Source organism: Pipistrellus kuhlii, unplaced genomic scaffold (assembly GCF_014108245.1).
Source record: "Pipistrellus kuhlii isolate mPipKuh1 unplaced genomic scaffold, mPipKuh1.p scaffold_m20_p_4, whole genome shotgun sequence".
Lineage (NCBI taxonomy): Eukaryota > Metazoa > Chordata > Mammalia > Chiroptera > Vespertilionidae > Pipistrellus > Pipistrellus kuhlii.
The window spans coordinates 91591138-91613137 of NW_023425540.1; the positions used below are offsets into that span (position 1 = coordinate 91591138).

At 46.0% G+C, this 22000-nt stretch overlaps 1 protein-coding gene and 1 pseudogene across 11 annotated transcripts in view; one reads left to right on the forward strand and one right to left on the reverse strand.

The window, feature by feature from the left end:
- Positions 1-22000, reverse strand: part of CRAMP1 (cramped chromatin regulator homolog 1) — a 76034-nt gene that overhangs the window by 43678 nt on the left and 10356 nt on the right. For 10 of the 11 annotated variants that reach the window (XM_036410472.2, XM_045571466.1, XM_045571464.1 and 7 more), the window contains 3 exons: positions 14631-14824; positions 8484-8637; positions 1218-1301 (listed from right to left, as the gene is read on the reverse strand). In XM_036410472.2, the coding sequence (XP_036266365.1) occupies positions 1218-1301; positions 8484-8637; positions 14631-14824 (432 nt within the window). Of the gene's footprint in view, positions 1-1217; positions 1302-8483; positions 8638-14630; positions 14825-22000 lie in introns of those variants that run through there. The other variant, XM_045571470.1, reaches the window with a different exon arrangement.
- On the forward strand, positions 6739-18622 carry LOC118703493 (annotated as a pseudogene).

Genomic DNA, 22000 nt, shown 5'->3' on the forward strand with positions numbered 1-22000 from the left:
TAACAAAGAAGGTGGTACCCACACACTGCCATGAGAATAAACATTTTAGGTTTAGAGCAGAGAGAAGGTGCAGAAGAGAAAGTAGAGACTCAAGGGAGCTTCGGCGCAACAGTCCCTCTGAACAGACCATTCAAGGCAGAAGCTGGGCGGGGTTTACAAAGAAGTCCTCAGACTGTGGAGAGGACAGGGTAGGGAATCAGATTGCTTGTTCCATTCAGAGCCTCTTACACATTGTTGCCTGTTTTAGGAGAGGGGAGGTCACCAAACACACACCAGATGTGCAGAGCAATCAGTGACTGCCCATCATCCCCAACCTTCTGCTGCCTCCACACCCCCAGCCACCTGCCCATTCAGCAGTGACATGTGAAGTGACTGGTAAGAGGATGTCTATGGTCACCTCATATGCTCTCATTTAACCTTCAGAGTGCCTCTGTGGATGCGTGACAGGCAGACAAGTGAAATGTGCAGAGGCAAGAGTGCACCCTCTTGTATGTGGCCAAATGAGGAAGCAAGGCAGTGGGCACAGGTGTCCAGGGAAGGCAAGAGCACCCTCTACATGGGAAGGGAATCTAGTCACAAGGAGAGGATCGGAACAGTGCAAAGGGAGGGGCCCTGACACTTCAAAGTACCAGTGTTACTAAAGACCGGAAGTGGGGGCTTTGCTAGGTCAAAAGCATCGTAACAGCTTCATGAGATGGCATTGTGCCTGTCTGGATGGCCAAAGGGACACCACAGCCACGAGCAGGGCAATGTCCTCAGCAGGTGCTCACTGGCATGCTGGGACATGCTGGGCAATCTGAGAATGGGCAGGATATTAGGTAAGATTGTGCTCTCTGTCTGAGAAATGTGTTGGGTGTAATAATAGGGCTGTAGGTGTGTAGGAGAATGTCCTGTTCTCAGGTGACAGAGGGTGAGGGATTTAGGGGTGTGCTAGGATGTCTGCAATTTAAAGTCAAATGGCTGAGCAGAAAACAAGCAACTACGTGAAGGGGGAGAAGAAAGGGTGTGACTGCACAGGCAGATGTAACTAAGGTTACCAACCGGGAAGTTTAAGTGCAGGCATGCAGCAGTCATTTCATTCTCCTTCATTGTATATTAAAACGTTTAAGACAAAAGCTGGAGGGAAAACAGAAGGACCACCAGGACCAAGACCCAGTAGTGCCAGGACAGCAGGCCCTGCCAGGAGCCGGGCGGGCCTTCTGGCCGCTCATACTCACAGCCCCCAATCTTCTTGCGCAGTTCGCCATAGCAGATCAGACCATACAGCTCCTGAGACGACTTCTTCAGCCCTCGAGAGAACACTGAAATGAAAGACAGGAATGACGTTTTAGAAGAGGGGAAAACAGCTGTTCGGAGTTGGCCAGATCCTGTGCACAAAAGCAGTGCGAGGGGAACATTCCACACTGCTGATTCCTCGGTTTGCTCACTGCACCTTGGAACTACAGAATATCAACATCAGGGGAGATGGCCAAAGAGTGTATGGGAGCACAGTACTGTTTTTGTAATTTTCAAAATAAAAAGTTAAAACCAAAAGAAGGGGGGGGGGAAATTAGTCCTAACAAGCAGATTAGTCCCCTGGGAGGAGAAAATGGGACGTTCCACACAGCCGGTTCCCAAGGAGGCAGAGGAGCTGGGACACGACCAGCACCAAACTTGTCATCCTCTTCTCTCCATATTTGCAAAATTAGCCTGAGCCCTGTGTGAGGCGGGCAGACCTGGAACTGTGGAAGCTGACCTGTTGTCTCTCCTCTGACCACTGATCTACATGACCTGGGCCTGGGGCTAGAACCATAGCTCCATTGTTCAAGACTGCTCGCACCCACTCTCCAATGTTCCCTAATAAGAGGCCCACTTGTATTTGGGAAGCAACATAGACGGGTAAAGGCAAGGCCACACCACTAAGTCCCAGCCTTTGGATTGAGCAGAAGTGTTGTGAGACACTTCTGAAAGGTTCCTTAAGAAGGCGATTCGGGCAGAATTACGCTTATTTTTCCTTCAGAACTGCTTTCTGGGGCCATCTTAGTCCAGCAAAGTGCTAGGGATGGCAGAGCAGAAAGACAGGAGGTCTTGGGTCCTTGGTGCCTGCCCTGGACCACCCACTGCAGGCATCTCCGACATGAGAAAATGAAATTTGACATGCTTGAGACACTGTTATTTTGAGTTTTGTATTCTATGAAACCAAATCTAATTGTGATTTGGAAGCCCAGCTACAGTGCAATCTGTGTACCTTTTAGATCATCTCAGAGCAGCAAACCATGTCATTTGTCCTTCACCCTCATATTGTTCCTCCTCAGAGACCCCTTTTCAAAGTCCTAACATTCAGCTATGTGTGATTATAATCACAGAAGAGGAAAAGAAAAAAAAAATTAGCAAATGAAGAATAAGTCTTGCAATAAATAATCTAAAACAAGGATTCTGGACCTTCGACAGGCTCTAAAGAGCCTAGGACTCGGCCAACTTCACACACTAAGCGTTCCAGAATGTTCTGAAAGATTCACAGATCTCACAGGGGACCAAAATTCAGGACACTTTAAGATTCACTATTCATGCCAAAACCGGTTTGGCTCAGTGGATAGAGCGTCGGCCTGCGGACTGAAAGGTTCCAGGTTCGATTCTGGTCAAGGGCATGTACCTTAGTTGCGGGCACATTCCCAATAGGGGGTGTGCAGGAGGCAGCTGATCGATGTTTCTCTCTCATCAATGTTTCTAACTTTCTATCCCTCTCTCTTCCTCTCTGTGAAAATTCAATAAAATTATATATTTTTTTTAAAAAGATTCACTATTCAATGAAGAAACAAATATATTCTTTCCTGACAATGGAATATTAGTCAGCCATAAGAAAGAATGAAGTTCTGAGACATGCTACAACCTGAATAAACCTGGAAAACATCATCCTAAGCAAAAGAAGCCAGACACAAAAGGCCACAGGATTCCTTTTACAGGAAATGTCTAGCACAGGGAAGTCCAGAGACAGAAAGCAGACTATGGTTGTCAGGGGCTGGGCGAGGGGCTGAGAAATGGCAGACAGTGCCAAGCCCCGATGCAGATGCCAGGGCAGCACAAAGAGGCAGATGGGCCAGGGGGTTAATGTGGCCAACTGGCTGTCACCACATTAGAGACATTATCAGGACCAGCTAGAGAACCTCAGCAGAGCCATCAGTTCAACAGAAAGCAGGCAGGCACTGCTTGTGAGGGCACATCAGGACAACAGCAGCAAAAAAAAAAATTGATGAGATGCAAAGAAGGTAGGAGAGAGAGAGGAGGGAGAAAAGGAAACACAGGCCACAGGAAGGAAGGACACATGTTGGGTCTATCCTGCAGAGCTTGCCATGGAACCAAGGAACAGTACAGGAATAGAACCCGAGGGCAGCAGACTCCTCCTCTCTTCATCCCCGAGCTCTTCAGCACTGACAGCTACACTGGGAATCTGAGTGTCCCCTGCAGCACTGCCCACTCTGCCATAGCATGGTCTCGCTGAAAGGACAGAACATGCTAGTTCACAGCTCCTGGAATCTTCTCCCCCCCTGCCTCCACACTTTACCCCAGCAGCTTCCCAATCCTCATACAACGCTTTTCGCATTGGAAGAGTTTTTCCAGAAGAGCCAAAGGGGATGAAGGACCTGCACTCACAGACTGACTTTCAGAAAGTCACCCAAGAATATGATACGTAACAAAAAAAAAAGAACGGTGTAAAAGACAACATGGAAGAGCCAAACAGCTAAAACTTATTCCCGAGTGACACCAGAAAGGGAGGGAGGTTGCCTGTGAAGATCACAGATATTAGCAGCAGCACCAGGCTCAGCAGGATCCTGACCAGACCAGCGCTGATATTTCAAACAAGCTAGTGATCTGAGAAACAGTGACGGCTATGGCTGAGCACAGCAGCACACAGACACTGTGTTGCCAACCTGAGGAAGAACAGAACGCTGCTAACTTGCCACAATACACCAAAGCCAGCAGAAAATCCTATGTTAACGGTTTTATGGACACTGAAAGCAAACCAATAAAACAGTATTAGTGAAGGGCCTGCCGAGTCAAACCTAGGAACTGCCCCCAAAAGTGGACACCCATTTCCGTGGTCTGCAGAACGTGGCAATCTCACATAAACAGATATGCTGTTTAACGGTCTTCAACACAATGCTTGTGTTGTACTTCCCCCGTAAAGATAACAGGCTGGGCAGGCGGCCCCTGCAACTAGAGGAACTGGAGTTGGGATGGTGAGCTCTCTCCCAGGCAGTCCCTGGCCACATACAGCAAACGCTGAGACGTGTCCTCTGCGAGGACTGGGACGAGGAGCGCACGAGGTGGCTGGTGGAAGGCTTTGGAGCCGGAAAGATACCTTAAAATGACGAGTGAAAAACAAGAGCATTCCTGGCCAGACAGAACCTGCTGGAGCCAAAAACTAGCTCAGCAGAAAAAAGGCACTTTATACGGGATATTGCTGTGAAGATGAAACTTGCTGTGTGCAGAACGCACTTGATTGCCAGGTGTTCCTCCCTACCTTTATCAATTGTTTTTAAAAAGATGAACTCGTCAAAAATAAATAAATAAAAACACTAGAAGTGGATTTTAAGTCCAAAAGGAAAGGTTTTCATTTAAAAACGTCAACTCAAAGAATTAACATTTCATGAAAAACATGGGAAAAGTCTATGGCAGCATGAATAGGTGGTCTGAAAACTACATTTACAGAAGATAACGGTGAGATGCTGGCCGATGGAGCACAGCTCCTCAGCTTATTGTCTGGGTGGCTTGGGCCAGGGCCTCCAACGCTAAGCCAGGGTTTTCTCATCTGCAGTGAGGGCGACAGAACTTCCAGGGAGAAGTACGAAATGTGCTCAATGATGGGCACAGAGTAGGCCCATGAGGGGATGATGAGGTGGCAGTGAGGGCAGAAGGGAATTCACGGGAGGATTTTGGGAGCACTGACATAGGAGCTCAGTCTTGGAAGGTGAATGGGGTTAGGGAGGACAACAGAGTAGGGGTGGCAGGAGACAAGGCACAAAAGAAGTGCAGGTTAGCAGGAGGGTGGCAAGCCCATCCTGGGAGCCAAGACAGATAGGATGAGGGTATGGGACAGGGCAGGGGGAGGGGGCTCAGGCAGGGGAATAGGCAGACATGGGTCTCGTGTGGAGGGTGGGTTAGAGAGAACAAGACCAGAAAGAGGGAGAACACCAATGACCTAGAAAAGGACCAAGGGCAGTGGTTCTCAACCTTTCTAATGCTGAGACCTTTTAACACAGTTCCTCATGTTGTGGTGACCCCCAACCATAAAATTATTTTCATTGCTACTTCATAACTAATTTTGCTACTGTTAATGAATCGTAATGTAAATATCTGTGTTTTCTGATGAGAACCGCTGCTGAAGACACTAAGACCATCGGAAAACACAGACATTTACATTACGATTCATTAACAGTAGCAAAAATTATTATTAAAATTATTTTTGTTGCTACAGTTATGAAGTTGGGGGTCACCACAACATGAGGAACTGTATTAAAAGGTCAAGGCATTAGAAAGGTTGAGAACTACTGACCTAGGGGGACTGGTCTGAAAAGCTCTGAAACAGACCCAGAGAAACCATGACTGGTGGGTAAGAAATATCCATGAAGATTCAAGGGGAAATCTACTCAGAGAAAGTATCAGCTAACTGCTATCAGCCTGGGGCTTGGGCCCCCAAACAAATTTCTCCAGGGCAGGGTCAGCAAACAAATGCTCAAGGGCCAAATCCTGCCCAGGGCCTCTCTCTGTAAATAAAAGTTTTGCTGAAACATAGTAACATGCATTCCTTTACATTGTGTCTACAATGAGCTAAGACAAGAGAGTGAAGTCATTTTGATAAAGACTGCAAATCCCCCAAAGCCAAAAATATTTATCATATGACCCTTTACAAAAAAAGAGACAGCTTGATTCAAGCTCTCTAGGTCTTTCTAAAGCTGGAGGAGGCAGTCCTGGTCCTAGCATCCTGATGGGTCAGTCCTGATTATTCTAGTTGGCCAGCACACACTGACCAGGCCAGAACAGCAGAGGGCAGGGCAGGGAGGGAGAGAAGGCTGCCACAAAGGACTCACAGCACAGGTTCAAAGGGGAAGTGATCTAACTCAGCCATCACAGTTGTTTTTTGTTTTGTTTTCTTTAATTCTTACCCAAGGATATTTTTTCCACTAATTTTTATTTTATTTTATATATTTTATTGATTTTGTAGAGAGGAAGGGAGAGAGATAGAGAGTTAGAAACGTCGATGAGAAAGAGTCATCGATCAGCTGCCTCTTGCACAACCCCTACTGGGGATATGCCCGCAACCAAGGTACATGCCCTTGACCCTTCAGTCCCCAAGCCGACGCTCTATCCATTGAGCCAAACCGGTCCCGGCTTTTTCCACTAATTTTTAGAGAGTGGAAGGGAAGAAAGGTGGGAGGGGAGAGAGAGAGAAAAACATCGATGTGAGAGAAACGCATCAACTGGTTGCCTTCTGCATGCGTCGTCCAAACAGGGGCCAGGGATCAACTTGCAACCTTGACCAGGAATTGAACCCGAGATCCTTCAGGGCACAGGGCCCACACTCTAACCACTGAACACACCAGCAAGGGTTCATATTCTGGATCAAAAGTGGTATTATTTGAAGAGAAGCATCAGAAATAAGTGAAGTCAGTAAAAGCAAATGTCTAAAATGAATGATCTATGGCCAAAACTGCAGAAATGAAGAGTAAGAGTAAAGAAGGTGAAACTGGCCTGGCAGGCATGGCAGTGCTCACTGGACGCCCGGCTTTCACCAGCTGCAGCTGCAGCCAGCCACAGCTGCTCTCCCAAGATGGTGGCTCCTCTGGGCAAATACTTCGGCATTAGGGGCCAGGTGTCCTGCCAGACATGCCAGGAGGGGCAGCTTCAGGGCAGGGCGATATCTGTCAACCACCAATCCAAAATGCTGGCTTTAAAGTGTCCCTCTTCCAGGGGAAAGCCCAACCTTGTAGGCATCCTGTTCATAAACTTATGTTTCAGAAGTGAAATTGATGACCAAACAGAAAACTCCTCCTCCCCTAGCGTCATTCAATGTCAGCAAACTTGCCGGCAAAGCACAGACAGAGGAGGAAAAACTGAGCCAGGCCTATGCAGTCAGTGCTGGTGTCTCTCTAGAGGGCCATCTGCCCTTCCAGACCATTCACAAGAGCATTAACAACGCTAAATGGCAAGAAAAAACATCTCAGTCATGGGAAATGTTATTACATCCTCATATCAAGTGGAAAACCTTAAAGCAAAGAGGACAGTGCACTGAGCCAAGTACACAAAATAGTTTTAGAGATGTGGAAAGCCAAAAGACACTGCAGCGCTCACAAGCCCAGCAACCACAGAAGGAGGCTGCCCTGTCGCCCTGAGTCCACATCCACGGAGGACTCGTCCAGCATCCAGCCAAGGAGGCGATGGTGGTGGCTTCCGCGGAGGCAGGCTGGGGGAGGGAAAGGATCCTGTCGCCTCTTGTTAACAATGCGCCAGCATCTCTAAGTCTTAGATTTGAACACAGAAGAAACCCAACAAAAAGAACAAGAGAATAATTTACCACGTTAAGCGCCACATCAATCACCAGTGACTGACACTATACTTTCCGTTTGGACCTGTCAGTCTCCAGCCACCAGCATATCGGTGAAATCGGGTGGCTAACCGGAAAGGAACCCACAACAGGCTTGGCGCTTACCGTCTTAAAAGTTGAATCATTATCCGACCAACAGACGGATCCACCATGTCCTCTTCATAGCCCTCTTCTGGATCAGGCTCCTTGTTAATTTTATTTTGAAAATTTCTTTCTGGCTCTACCCTTTCACCTCTTACTTGCATTTCCTAGTTTGTCCCCGCCATTCTATTTTTATAAGTGGCTATACTCGCCTTCTGAATGATTGAAAAAAACTTTTACATCTTCCCTTCCAAAATAAAATAAGTTGACTATGATACTTAAGTTGGGACTAGAACAGCAGACAGACGTCACACTTTAAATTTTCCCTTTTTTGCCCGGCACCGCTTGAATTAGTTTTATTTTTCTTAATGTTAAATATATGTGAAAGTATATTTAAAAATATTAATACTTAGCCGAAACCGGTTTGGCTCAGTGGTAGAGCGTCGGTCTGCAGACTGAAAGGTCCCAGGTTCGATTCCGGTCAAGGGCATGTGCACTGGTTACGGGCACATCCCCGGTAAGGGGTATGCAGGAGGCAGCTGGTCGATGTTTCTCTCTCATCGACGTTTCTAGCTCTCTATCCCTCTCTCCTCCTCTCTGTAAAAAACCAATAAAAATATATTTTTTAAAAAAAAGAGCAAAAAAAAATTAATACTTAACATTATATCAATATAAATATTTTAAAAAAAAGAACATCTCAGGCCACCTGGCTAGGCAAGAATGACACCAGAGAGTGTCCTGTGATTTTTCAAAAACTGCTCCTGACCAGATCCCAGCCCTGCCCCGCAGCTTCCCGGGACACCGAGCCTCGAACGCTCACCATTGTCGAAGTCGATGTACTTGGTGATCTTGTGCCACGTGCGGTAATAGAAGTGCCTCACTTGCTCTTTGTTCTTCACCATGCTGGCGGGCTTGCCCTTCTTCTTATACTTGAGAGCTATGTTGTTCTGGATGGCTTCAAAGTCTTTTCCATGCTGGGAAATAGCCCAAGGTGAAAGCACAGAGGTTAAAACAAGGCAGACACTTCGAGAAAAGGGGACCACTGTGACCACTCAAGTTCTTCACAGCTCTTATTTGTGCATCAACTTCAGCCTTGCTCCCCTTGAACTCAGATTTTCATAATCAAAACGGCTAGAGCAGCAATGGAAACACAGGGCGAGAACTCTCAAAGCAGTGAATATCAAAGAGGCAAGACTCATAGAGCAGGAAAAACATAAAGCTTATTACGCAGGCAAATGGCCCAATTTCTACAGTTCTTTGAAGACCCTGAATGAGACAGCTCTGTGAAACAATCATCAGAACAGAACATGACGGGGGTGTTCAGAGGTTGTGTATCTGGTATCTTAAAATACAAGACATTGACCATTCAGAAGCACCCTCAGCATTTTCATTACATAAAATATATTCTACATTTCAATAGGGATAGCAAATTTTAACATTTAACAAGAGAAGCACACAGACTATGCTCGGAATACATCTATGGATTGTGCCGTTCTTCAACACCTCCTTAAAAAGAAAATTGAATCATGAGGAGGCAAACCTTAGTAAGCCCACACTGAGCGCTGTTCCACAAACTAACAGTCTAGGAGTCTTCAAAACTGTCAGGGTCATGAAAGAGTGGGGGGGAAGGAAATAGAGGACCTGTTCCAGGACTTAGCAGTCACGACAACTAAACGAGTTGGTCTGACAGCTAAGTCCTGATCCAAAAAGGGTGTCTGTGGGAATACCAGCTCAATCTGAGTAAGGCTTTCAGGTCAGTAAAGGTATTGTACCCACAGTGATTCTCCTCATCTGCAGGTCATACTGCAGTTATGTGAACATTGGGGAAGCAGAGTGAAGGGCACATGAGGTTCTTTATACTTTCTTTGCAACGTTTTCCAAGTCTAAAATGGTTTCAAAATGAAAAGTTAAGAGAGAACTAAGATGGAGGTGTAGGTAAATGACAATACTCACCACCTCCCACAACCACATCAAAATACAACTAAAATATGGAACAACCATCATTCAGAACCTCCTGAAAGCTGGCTTAATAGAAATCCTACAATTAGAGAAGTAAAGAAGATAGCACACGGAGACTGGTAGGAGGGGCGGAGGCATGAAACGGGCTGGTCTGACAGCCACATGTGGCATTTTTTTTCAATCAGGAGGGACACCTTGACCGCAGAGGCCTCTCATGAGGTCTCCCATGAGGAGCAAGGGGTCCTAGCCCCACACCAGACCCCCAGCTTACGATTCCAGAGCTGGGAACAGAAGTCCCCATAACTTCAAGCTGTAAAAACTAGCAGGGATTGTGGCCGAGTGTGGCGGAAGCAGCTGGAGACCCTTTTAAAGGGCTGGCGCATGAACTTACATAGCCTTGCTCCCTCTGAGCTTCAGCACCGGGGCAATGACTCGCAGTGATCCAGGGACATATGGAGAGGAAATGGATTGTCTGGCACCAGAGCAAGAACTTGAGGGTGGCTTTCTCCTAAACAGAGATGCTTGCAGGGGCCAGTGTTCCTATGCTGAGACCTCTATCACAGAGCTGACTGACAGTCATACCTGAGTTTCCATCAACCTGGCTTACACTGTTCGATCTGCCCTGGGGATTCCCTGAGACCCTGTCCCATCCAATTTGCAGCCCAATCCAAGCTGTTTGCAGCAGCTTTTCCATATGAATGGCCTGTCCTGGCTCAGACTTTATACTTTCCTAAAATCTCTCAAACAAGCAGCAGCTGACGTCAGCATGCCCCATACCTATCAATAAGAGGCTCAAGACAGCTCGGCCTCTCCTGGGCGCTTCCAACCATTTCTAGCACGACCATAGTGTTCTACACTTAGATGAGGCTTTCAGCAATTATCAACCTGGTGAACAAGAAGTACAGGATACTGGCCTTATGAGTAAGAATTGGACCACAGAAGCAAATACAGTCAGACAGACATAAGATGGGAAAATGGAAAGCTGACAACAGGCTCTGTGAAGAACTGCCATTGAAATGGAGAAAAAGGATGTCAAGGATGATGATGTGGGTCTAGGATTTTTTCACCTCCTCTGTCATGGAGACCATGACCATGACCCTGGCCACAGGGAGGAGTTTAGGATGGGCTCACCCAACCTGGACCCTCCTCAGAACAGTCTTAACTGGAATAGGGGTGGGGGTGGATGTCTTGCCTCTGGGGAATATCTCAAATGGAGAGAATAAGCACAGAAATGTCACCCCCAATGCAAGAAGATGTCAGAGGACAGATGACATTGCCAGCTTGAGTCAGCCCCTCCTTGTCCCTCCCAGTCATGAAAGTCACTCAATCAATCACCTTGTTTCCTGCTGTTGCGCTGAGCTAGGTCTCTGTCAGACTTGTACGTATAAAAAAGGCAATGACAACCTGGACAAACACTGCAGAAGTGACACTTGCAGAGCAGAAGCCTTTACCTCCATACCTCGTAGTTCAAGATGTTCATGGTCATACATGCCTCAGCTAATCAGCATACATCGAGACCCCAACAGAGTCCTGAGTTTTGGTCAAACACACAAAATGACTTACATAAAGCCAGCACTCATATTCTTTCTCTTTGTCTCTCTCACCCATACCAATACACATATAAACAATAACACACACACTCTCACACTATTTGGCATAAATAGTACCAATGGTGGAAAGCATTAAGTTAGGGGTGTCGAACTCAATCAGAGAAGGGGCCAATATCTAAAATCCAGCCTAAATCGCGGGCCGAATGGTTTACTGAACAGTCATAAACTGTCATTGTGATGGAAACGCAGCGGAGTGCAGTGATGACAGCGCGGTGCGGGCCACATTGCAAGGCCTGGCGGGACGGATTTGGCCCTCGGGCCTTGTGTTTGACACATGTGCATTAAGTGATCAGAATAGCCAATTATTACTAATCAAGGGATTCAGGTAACCTCAAAAGAAATACCTAGCCGGTAGAAAAATTAAAACAAGAAGGCTAGCCCAATGAAAAGGGAATGAACTAATACACCTGAAAAAAAGGTAAAGCCAGGTCATTGGGAATTCTTCCCCTCCTATTTTTAATTGACAACTATTGCCAATCGCCCTGTAGAGCCCAAGAGAAAAGGGCCCCATTAAAGCAGTAACTGTCTCAACTTGGCATCAGCAAAGGATGCTATTCTAGGAACATTCCAGGAATCACAAGTCTTCTATGCCTAACAGAAAGCTTAAGGTAGGCAATTTAGGGACATACCGTATTTTTCGGACCATAAGACGCTCCGGACCATAAGACGCACCAGTTTTTAGAGAAGGGAAATGAAGAAAAAAAGATTCTGAAACAAATAGTGTCCTAAAATATTTTATGTGCATTAAAACCCAACATCACAGTCATAAACACATGTAATCAACCCTGTAAAGTAAAAAGCAGTATTTAGAACCATTTTAGAGCCGGGCAAGCACACAGAGACCACACAGAGCCGGGCAAGTAAAAAAACTTTTTTTTTAAAGTGTATGTGTAGGCTATATTTGGACCATAAGACGCAGGGACTTTCCCCCCCCACTTCTGGGGGGAAAAAAGTGCGTCTTATGGTCCGAAAAATACGGTAATCTATATTAAAACAGCCTCTGTACTTTATTCTAAAACTGCCGAAGGAAAAAAACAGAACGCATTTGAATTTACTTGAATGACTCTGCACCTACTAGAACAAGTCTATGTGTACACTTCCTTCTCTTCTTGGACAACTGAGTCAAATGACACCAACACATGGGCATCCTCGATCCGGGACTGGCAAACTGCTCCATCGGCCCCAGGAATGTTCAGAAATTGGCACCCAGTTCTAGCTCTCTGCCTCCGCTTAGGATTCTCCTTTTCTGGTGTCTCTAATGGTTTGAATTTCAAAGCCTGCTTCCTTTATAAAACTATTTCATAGGTGTGGCCACACTTTTCTATCACTCCAATTCCTTCACTATTAAAAGAACTAGTAGCCCATCGCATATTGCACACAGTAGGCCGGGAATTGCAGCACACTGCTGGGAGCCACGCTGCTTCCAAGGGAGACGGGCCGCCATCTCCTCTCCAGGCCTGCGCTAGGCAGCAGAAGCTGGGAACCTCCCCCCTGCTTCTCCCAAAGGCCCTCTATGACGAAGCAAGTGTCCAGCCCCAGCCACTCTGCGCCGCTGCCCAGAGGCCCTCCATTGGCACGGCGATGAAGCATTCTGCCAGGCCATTCACACTGGCAGCAGCCCACCCCAGGACTGGGGGACTCCAGTGAGGCTGAGGGGACTGGGCGCCACCATATTTGTGATGGAGTGATGGTTAATTTGCATATTACCCTTTTCTTAGATAGGATTATTAGATAGGATAAGGCTCATCCTGGCAGGTAGCTCAGTTGGTTGGAGCATTGTCCTGAATATCAAGGCTGTGGATTCAAAACCCAGTCAGGGCACATACAATAATCAACGAATGAATGCATAAATAAGTGGAAGAACAAATCATTCTCAAATTAATAAAGAAAAAAAAAAAAGAATGAGGCTCACTGACTGAACCAACTTACTTTAGATTCTGCAGCCCAGTGGTCGGCAAACTCTTTAGTCAACAGAACCAAATATCAACAGTACAAAGATTGAAATTTCTTTTGAGAGCCAAATTTTTTAAAACTTAAACTATATAGGTAGGTACATTGTTATTAACTTAATTAGGATACTCCTAAGCTGGCCTTTGCTAAAACTCAAGGGGCCAAAGAGCCGCATGTGGCTCGTGAGCCGCAGTTTGCCGACCACTGCTATAGCCCAAAGAGGTATCCTAAAATATGGTATGCACACAAAGATACTCACTGTACTGTTATTTATAATCTGGAAGGGACAGGAACAACACAATGGTTAAGTGGAGCAAGGTTTGGCCAGAAGGTTAACGCTCAAATGTTGGGGGCCACTCACAGTATCTGTCGTAACTGCTCAACTCTACCACCGCAGTCAATATTTGCCAGAGACAATATATAAATAAATGGGCAATGCTGTGTTCCAATAAAGCTTTATTTACAAAAGCAGACAGAAAACACATAGACTATGAATTTACCTACACTTGAGAGTAGAATTTTTATAGGCATGAAAAAAAGTACTGAACAAAAAGAACTATGAAACATCATATTAATGCATTTGACAATAAAAAAAAGCATGGTTACTATCATTACAAAGATTTGAAAACAAAACAAATAAAGTAAAATGGCCGGCAGGGATGGCCATTTCTTTGAGCTATAGCAGTGGTCGGCAAACACTTTAGTCAACAGAACCAAATATCAACAGTACAACAATTGAAATTTCTTTTGAGAGTCAAAATTTTTAAACTTAAACTATATAGATAGGTTATTAACTTAATTAGGGTACTCCTAAGCTGGCCTTTGCTAAAAACTCAAGGGGCCAAAGAGCTGCATGTGGCTCGTGAGCCGCCGTTTGCCAACCACTGAGCTATGGGATCCGGAAGCAGCTTTTCTCCATCTTTAGGACTTTACTGCCTGTCCCAGGTCAGCTTTTAGGACTGAACCGGCTGCGCTGACTGATGTGGCAGGTGTCCTCTTGCCCTTCTCCCTCAGAGAACACCCCTCCTGACTGGCCCACTCCACTACAAGGGGAAGGCCCCCAGAGAAAGGAACCACTCTGCAGTTAAGAATATGTCTGAGAGACAATGGTTAGAATCTGAGAAAAGGAGAGAAACATAAAGAAACTTCCAAATAGCCACCTCTCTAGAACAGCTTTTAAAGTCACATGTTCAAGATGTTCATGGTCATACATGCCCCAGCTAATAGAAGCGATAAAAGGCCATGGTCAGAGGGTGAGGCCTCAGCCCTGGTGACTCACACCTGTCAGCCCGGGCTCCCCATTGAAACTGCTGACCTAGTAGATCTAGTAGCCATGTAGTAAAAAAAAAAAAAAAAAAAAAAAAAAAAAAAAAAGGCAAAGGGAAACTGAAAGAGAAGTACAAGTGGTAAGAAGCTGGGAGTTTGGCTTTTCTGGTCCCATAACTCACCTCATACAGCCCCTCAAAGAAGGTGTTCTTGTCCTCCGTACTCCACGACTCCCACTGTCGCCGGACTTTTTTGCCTTCTTCCTTCTCACCGCCAGAAGATCCTAAATTCCGGGAGGTGGAGCGAGAAGCCCCTGCAGGGGCAGCAGGGGCAACCCCAGGCCCATTTCCGGATGATGATCCACCACCATCAGCTCCTTTGAGAGAAAGAACTATACAGTGATCTGTTCCAAAGAGCTGGAGAGGCTTGGGAAGGCCCCAATGTCTGGGGATCCACTTGCGGTCCCACTGCACGTTCCTCAGTCACAGGCTACAGAATGGCACAGCACCTGGGACCCACTGTGTGCCTAACGGGGCTGTTCAGGAAAGACATCATCCTGACCTGACCTGTGGCTCTTTCCTATGTTTTTAGTGAGAAAAAAAAAAAAGGAGAAAGAGCATTTAGGTGGGATCATTTAAAGAGCACAATGATATGTCCACAATGGAGGTATACAGTTCTTTCCCCTCTGGGAACTGACATCAAACATATTTCATAGTGTCTTTTTCAATGAAGGTTTGGTTGAAATAATTTTTTTTTTAAATAAACAAATTCAAACTCAAGAAAATATTTAAATGGATGTGAAAAACACTGTTTTCTTTTAGATATAATCAGTACTTTAGAAAATTTGATCATATGACCCCTAAATATCTATAAAAAGTCTTTATAGCTTTTGGCTCCAGGAGACCTTGGTGCAAACTTCTTCGGCTGTCCAGAATCTGGGTTTATCTGACACCCGCCACCTCCACCATGCCGCCAAGTACAACCACCAACAGAATCAAAATCCTATACCCCAGGTGCACAGTGGAGAAGTCGGTGCCACATTAGCCCCGGCTCCCAAGATCAGCCCCTGGGACTGTCTCCAAAAACAATTGTGATGACATCACCAAAGCCAACAGATGATTGGAAGGGTCTGAGAATTACAGTGGAATTGACCATTCAGAACAGACAGACCCAAACTGGGGTAGTATCTTCTGCCTCTGCCCTGATCATCAAAGCCCTCGAAGAACCGTCAAGAGAAAGGAAGAAGCAAACAACAACAACCCATTAAGCACAGTGAAAATACCACTTTTGATGAGATTGTCAACATTGCTGGACAGATGCAGCACTGGTCTTTAGCTGTCTGGAACCATTAAAGAGATCTTAGGAACTGCCCAGTGTTGATGGCCACCACCTTCATGACATCGTAGATGATATCAATAATGGTGCAGTAGAATGCCCAGCTAGTTAAGAACTACAAAAGAAAATATTTCAATTAAAGATAATTTGACCACGAATTTAGGGGAGGGTGTAGGAAAGGGAGAGAGATCAACCAAAGGATTTATATGCACGCATATAAGCCTAACCAGTGGTCACGGACTACAAGGGGGTGGGGGTATATGTGGAGAGGGATTTGAAATGGGAATGGGGGATGAGGACAATTATGTGATACCATAATCAATAAAGAAAATTAAAAAAAAAAAGATAATCTGACCACCAAAAAAAAAATCTTAAAACTCTTTTTTGTCAATTACCACCAGCAAAATCTGGTGTTCAGAGAGTGACTACAAATTCACAAATACTTTTAAAGCATCAGTTACTAATCTCAAGAAGAGACCTTAAAAAACATGCTGAAGGGGAAAATGCCATCAGTACAACACAGGGCTTCCATGCGTGCAGTAAAACAAGAACTCTCTCCTCTAGGACAATGGAGGCAATAAACAAGAGTTAAAGGTCACAGATAAAAAACGTTTATGGCCTAACCAAATGCTCCCACCCTTCTAGTTCCTTCCTCTCAGGGAGGAGGACTCCCAGCGTATCCCTGTGATAACCAGCGTTTTCTTTCTGTAGAACTGCAGGACTACCAAACGGGAGAAACGGTTAAAACTCTGAACGAGAGTAAAAATAAGATCATAAAAATGACAGTGCTTTAAAAAGCAGGAGCCAAACAAACGCAGATTATTGTCAAGACGTTCTTTTAAATGAGATAATCAAGAGCTTTTCCATTGAGATTCACTTCTTGGTAGATCGGTGGGCCCTCCCTGGGCAGCTACATGCAGACTGGGGCCATGTGTCTCTCACTCCCTAGGCAGGGTTTATCCCAAAGGATAAATGAAAGGCAACCAGTTTCACACACAAATAAAATCAACAGAAATAAAAGTAATGAAAAAATGTAAAGCCTGCTGATCTATGTAAGCTTTCAAAGACTGTCCTTGGAAAAAACACAGGACACTGGTGCAGGGGTTGCCTGGGGAACAGTGAGAAGCAGAGTCACTCTACACTGCCACACTTTTCAATATGTGTACCATACATGTTAGGGCAAAATAGGGAGTGCCCAAAGACAGTTAATCCCACCAGACAGCTTTCAGAAAGAAGGATGTATTTTCATACATGTTTGAGTCTTTTGTATGGAAAGGTGTATCAGTTTAGCGACGATGGGCTGATTTCCTAGGTAGCAATTTTCAACCTTTTCCATCTCATGACACACATAAACTAATTACTAAAAAATATATTTTTGCTCATCTGACAACAAATAGATATAATTCTGATTCATTCATACAGCACGGCTATTGTGTTGGTTATCGTCACTACATAGGAACTCAATGTTTTATTTTCTTTTTTGTTAATCCTCACTGGAGGATATTTTCCCATTGATTTTTAGAGAGAACGGAAGGGAGTGGGGAGACAGAGAAACATGGATATGAGAGAGACACATTGATTCGTTGCCTTTCACGAGTCCCAATCAGGGCCGGGGATCAAGCCTGCAATCGAGATACGGGACCTTAAGCATGGTCAAACCCATGACCCTTCAGTCCAAGGGCCAACGCTCATGCTCTAACCACTAAGAAGAACCAGCTAGGGCACGTATTGCGTGTTTTAAAAATTCTGCGGCACACCAGATGAAAATCGCTGTCCTAAGGTAACATGACTATATACCAGAAACCGCTGATTTATCACAGCTACCACGTCCAATTTGACAGCCAGTAATCACGAGTGTATTTAGATTTAAAGACTGATTAATTAAAATTAAATAAAACAAAAACTTAGTCCCTCAGTCACACTAGCCACATGTCTCTAGTCATCAATGTCCACATGTGGCTAGTGGTTACTGCACTGGGCAGCACAGAACATTTCTATCAGGCCAGAAGGTGCCATCAGTGCTGTATTTGAATGCTTGACATTCACAGTCCTAAATACACTGTTGTAAAACAAAAAATAATCAAGTTAAGCATTTTATACCTCAGCCTGCTTTCCAGCTGCCCCTTCCCATCCTACATGCACCTGTCACAAAAAGGTAACCCACGTAATCTCTGTGCGACAGAGAAGGCTAAGGAAGCACTGCCCACACAATTTGACTTTGTCCATTCCTCATCAAAGCAAACCTGAAACATGGCTAACTAATGGACCTGGGAGGGGGTTCCAGTTAGGATGGTGAGAGCCTCACAGAGCAAGCTGCCTGTTATTATTTTAAGCAGAGATTTTAGTTTCACGTGAGTCTGTTCAGTTCCATGTTCTGCCTGTACCTTTAGCAGAGTGGTGTTGGCATGTGCACTCTGGGGAGGGCCAGTACCCACACTGGAGCCAGAGCACTGGGGAGGTTTTGCCCCTACCCATCCAGGCCCGGGGAGGATGGCAGGGGTTTGGGAGGCTTTCAAAGGCCAGGCAAGACTTACAAACACGGGAGGTGGAGTAGTGGTTGCCAAAGGCTGGGAGAAATGGAGTGTTATTACTGCATACGTCTGGTGAATATATTAAAGGCATTAACCTGTACCCTTAAACAGAAAATGGACCTGGCACTTCACATGATGTTTGGAACAGGTATGGCAACTTCAGAGCACGTTTCCAGGGATAATTAGTTTCGTTCCATTTCTAGTAGATCAGACTTGCTTTTGTTGGGAACAACTGAAGACCACGTTACAGATGCCATTTAAAAAACCATCTTAGGCCGAAATCAGTTTGGCTCAGCGGTAGAGCGTCGGTCTGTGGACTGAAAAGTCCCGGGTTCGATTCCGGTCAAGGGCATGTACATTGGTTGCAGGCACATCCCTGGTAGGGGGTGTGCAAGAGGCAGCTGGTCGATGTTTCTCTCTCATCGACGTTTCTATCTCTCTATCTCTCTCCCTTCCTCCTCTCTGTAAAATATCAATAAAATATATTTTAAAACAAAACACAAAATAACATCTTAGCCCTGCTGGCGTGGCTCAGTGGTTGAGTGTCAACCTATGAACCAGGAAGTCACGGTTTGATTCCAGCCAAGGGCACATGCCCGGGTTGCGGGCTCAATCCCCAGTGGTGGGTGTGCAAAAGGCAGCCAATCAATGATTCTTTCTCATCATTGATGTTTCTGACTCTCTCCCTACTTCTCTGAAATCAATAAAGGATTATTTTTAAAGCAACCACACACAAAACACTCTTAAATGTAAGTTCTGGTTGACTTGAAGCCCACGATTCCCTTTAGTCATTTCAGGAGGGCTGCCTATCTACCTCCGCACCACCCACAGGAAAGAGTCTCGAGTCATTTTTCACTTCTAATTGAACACTCACTAAACTCTTTTTCCAAAATAATAGCAATTTGCTAACCGGCCCTACAGTCATAGCCTTTGGTTTACCTTTGCCAGCCCACACTGACATTCGATGTACTTGAAAGTAACAGACGTGCATTTAAAAATCCTCCAATGCAGCTATCTTGCTAGCTTTTTTGAGATTTCACCAGATCACAGCACTGGTGACCCAAGACAAGGATGAGTGGTGAAGGAAAACAGACGGGGAGAATTTCAGAGCTGGGAGGGACCTCAGGGGTAAAGTGCAGGATAAACCAAAACCATGGCTGTGAAAGAAGAGACAACAGTCGGAGCAGCTCTGCCAAGATACACGAGGTAGCGAACTGGCTTCAGAGCAGCCAGCCACTCTTGCTGGGCAGAGATGTTCAGCCCTTCCCTCTGATAGTTCCAAATGATACATCCTCAGTAGGCCAATGTAAATGTTCAAGAAAGAAAGCAAACCACCCCCAAATAACCCTTTTTAACACTTGGTACCCATCATTCTACAGCTTATAATGTCTTGTAAAAGTCAAGTAGAATCACCAAGCTTCCAGGTAGAAAGAGCGCCAGGGCATCTGGTCCATCCCTAACATTTCAGATGAGAGACATGCGTCATCGCTTGAACTCAGGCTCAGCCCAGGACTCCAGGTCAAGCATGAAAAACAGGAAGTAGGATAAGAGATGCTGGTGTAACATGATGGTGCTTACCAGAAAAGGCTACCATCAGGGCAGAAAAATTCAGATGAAAATGGTGATGACTTTCTTGAGAAGGAAGCAGGTGAGGAGAATAGAGGTAGAGAGGCAAGAAGTGGAAAGAGAAGACAATTTGAAGACAGGGTGGGCACTGGAATAGGGGTGAGTGCAAGGAGCCTGGCAAAAAGTGGAGGGCCAAAGTCAAGCCTCCCTCTGTGGCTTAGGGTCTGAGGCTACAAAGAGTAATAGCAAGAGTCTACACGATGAGCAGCAGCTAAGAAGCCTGAAGGGAAGAGAGGTACAAGAATAGGACTCCCCACAGTGTGCTCTTTGAAAGCAAGAACAATGTCTTACTTTCCCATGCCCAAGGTTGGCACAAGGCCGCAAACAAAGCAAATGTCAACGGAAGCTCAGAATGTCAACCAAGATCACAGAGCAGGGGCCTTCCCTGGGCCCCTTGCCCGCCCTAGACCCCAGTGCCTCCAAAACAGAGCCCACACTTCCCTCTCAACCCACTTCGGTGCCACAATCCTCCAGTTGCCTGGGTACTACCTGGCTTCTCCTCTTTCCCATTTCCACTGCCATTTCCCCAAGCCAGCTCTGTGCCACATCAAGTAACACAATCTTAACTGCCTCTCCTCTGGTCTCCTAAACCACCAACCCCAGCTACAATCTACCCTCCAGAGCTTGCATTCGAGGGAGGCAGCCACGTGGCCTCAGTCTGCCCTCCCTCTTACTGCCTGAAGAGGAGAAATTCATCCCCGTCTTTCACTGAAGAAGCTGATGCACATGTGAAGCTGCTTATTTCGCAGAGGCCTGGAGCCAAGGGAACTCTACAGCACCAGGAAAGCAGGTTCACACACTGCTACTTTTTGTCCTTATAGTATACTAGAGGCCCTGTGCACGATATTCATGCACTGGTAGGGTCCCTCGTTCTAGCCTACAGGGATCAGGCCAGGGCCAAAACCGGCTCTCCAACATCCCCCGAGGGGTCCTGAGTTGCGAGAGGGCACAGGCCAGACCGGAGGAGGGCTCAGAGCGTGTCGGGCCATCTCGCAGTCCCGACTGGCCAGACCCCAGCAGCAAGCTAAACTACCAGTCGGAGCATCTGCCCCCTTAGTGGTCAGTGCACATCATAGGCTGGTTGAACAGTCGGACGACCGATCAGACACTTAGCATATTAGGCTTTTATTTATACAGGACTAGAGGCCTGGTATGCAGTGGGGTCCCTCAACCTGGCCTGCGACCTCTTAAAATCTGGGACCCGCCGAAACCGGTTTGGCTCAGTGGAGAGAGTGTCGGCCTGCGGACTGAAAGGTCCCGGGTTCGATTCCGGTCAAGGGATGTACCTTGGTTGCAGGCACATCCCCAGTAGGGGGTGTGCAAGAGACAGCTGATTGATGATTCTCTCATCGATGTTTCTAACTCTCTATTCCTCTCTTCCTCTCTGTAAAAAAACCAATAAAATATATATGTATATTTAAAAAAAAAAAAAAAAAAAGTCTGGGACCCCTTGGGGAATGTCGAACTGTCGGTTTTGGCCCAATCCCTGCAGGCCAGGCCGAGGGACCCCATCAGTGCACAAATCCATGCACTGGGCTGGTTTCAGCCCAATCCCTGCAGGCCAGGCCAAGGAAGCCAACTGGTGCACGGAGGGCCTCTAGTGTGCATATAAGATCTTTGGTTAATCTCTCCCACCTCTTACCTCTCCCCTGAGATTTATCAGTCCGTTTTGGCGGGTTCAATGTTTCCATGCCATTGCATTGAATGTCTGCCCCCTGGTGGTCAGTGCACCGGTCATAGCTACATTTCGAAGGAACGCTTAAGCTTTTATACATATAGTTATTATCCACATTTCAGAAATGGGAAAACTGAGATTCTAAAGTCCAAAAGTTCCAAAGTCACTAGACAGCAGAAAGCAAGCCTCTTATTCCAAACCTGGGCATTTTCCTCTGGGGACACACAGCAGTGTGGTGACTACTGCCAGGGTCACTACTGCCTCAGTATTTTTATTACGCACAGAGCTATGGGAATCAGAGGGTTCTAGGATGGAGGCTCCACATCCAAGCCTCAGTCTATGACAGATTAAAAAGCCAAGAGGTACAATGACTTGCCCAAAGGCA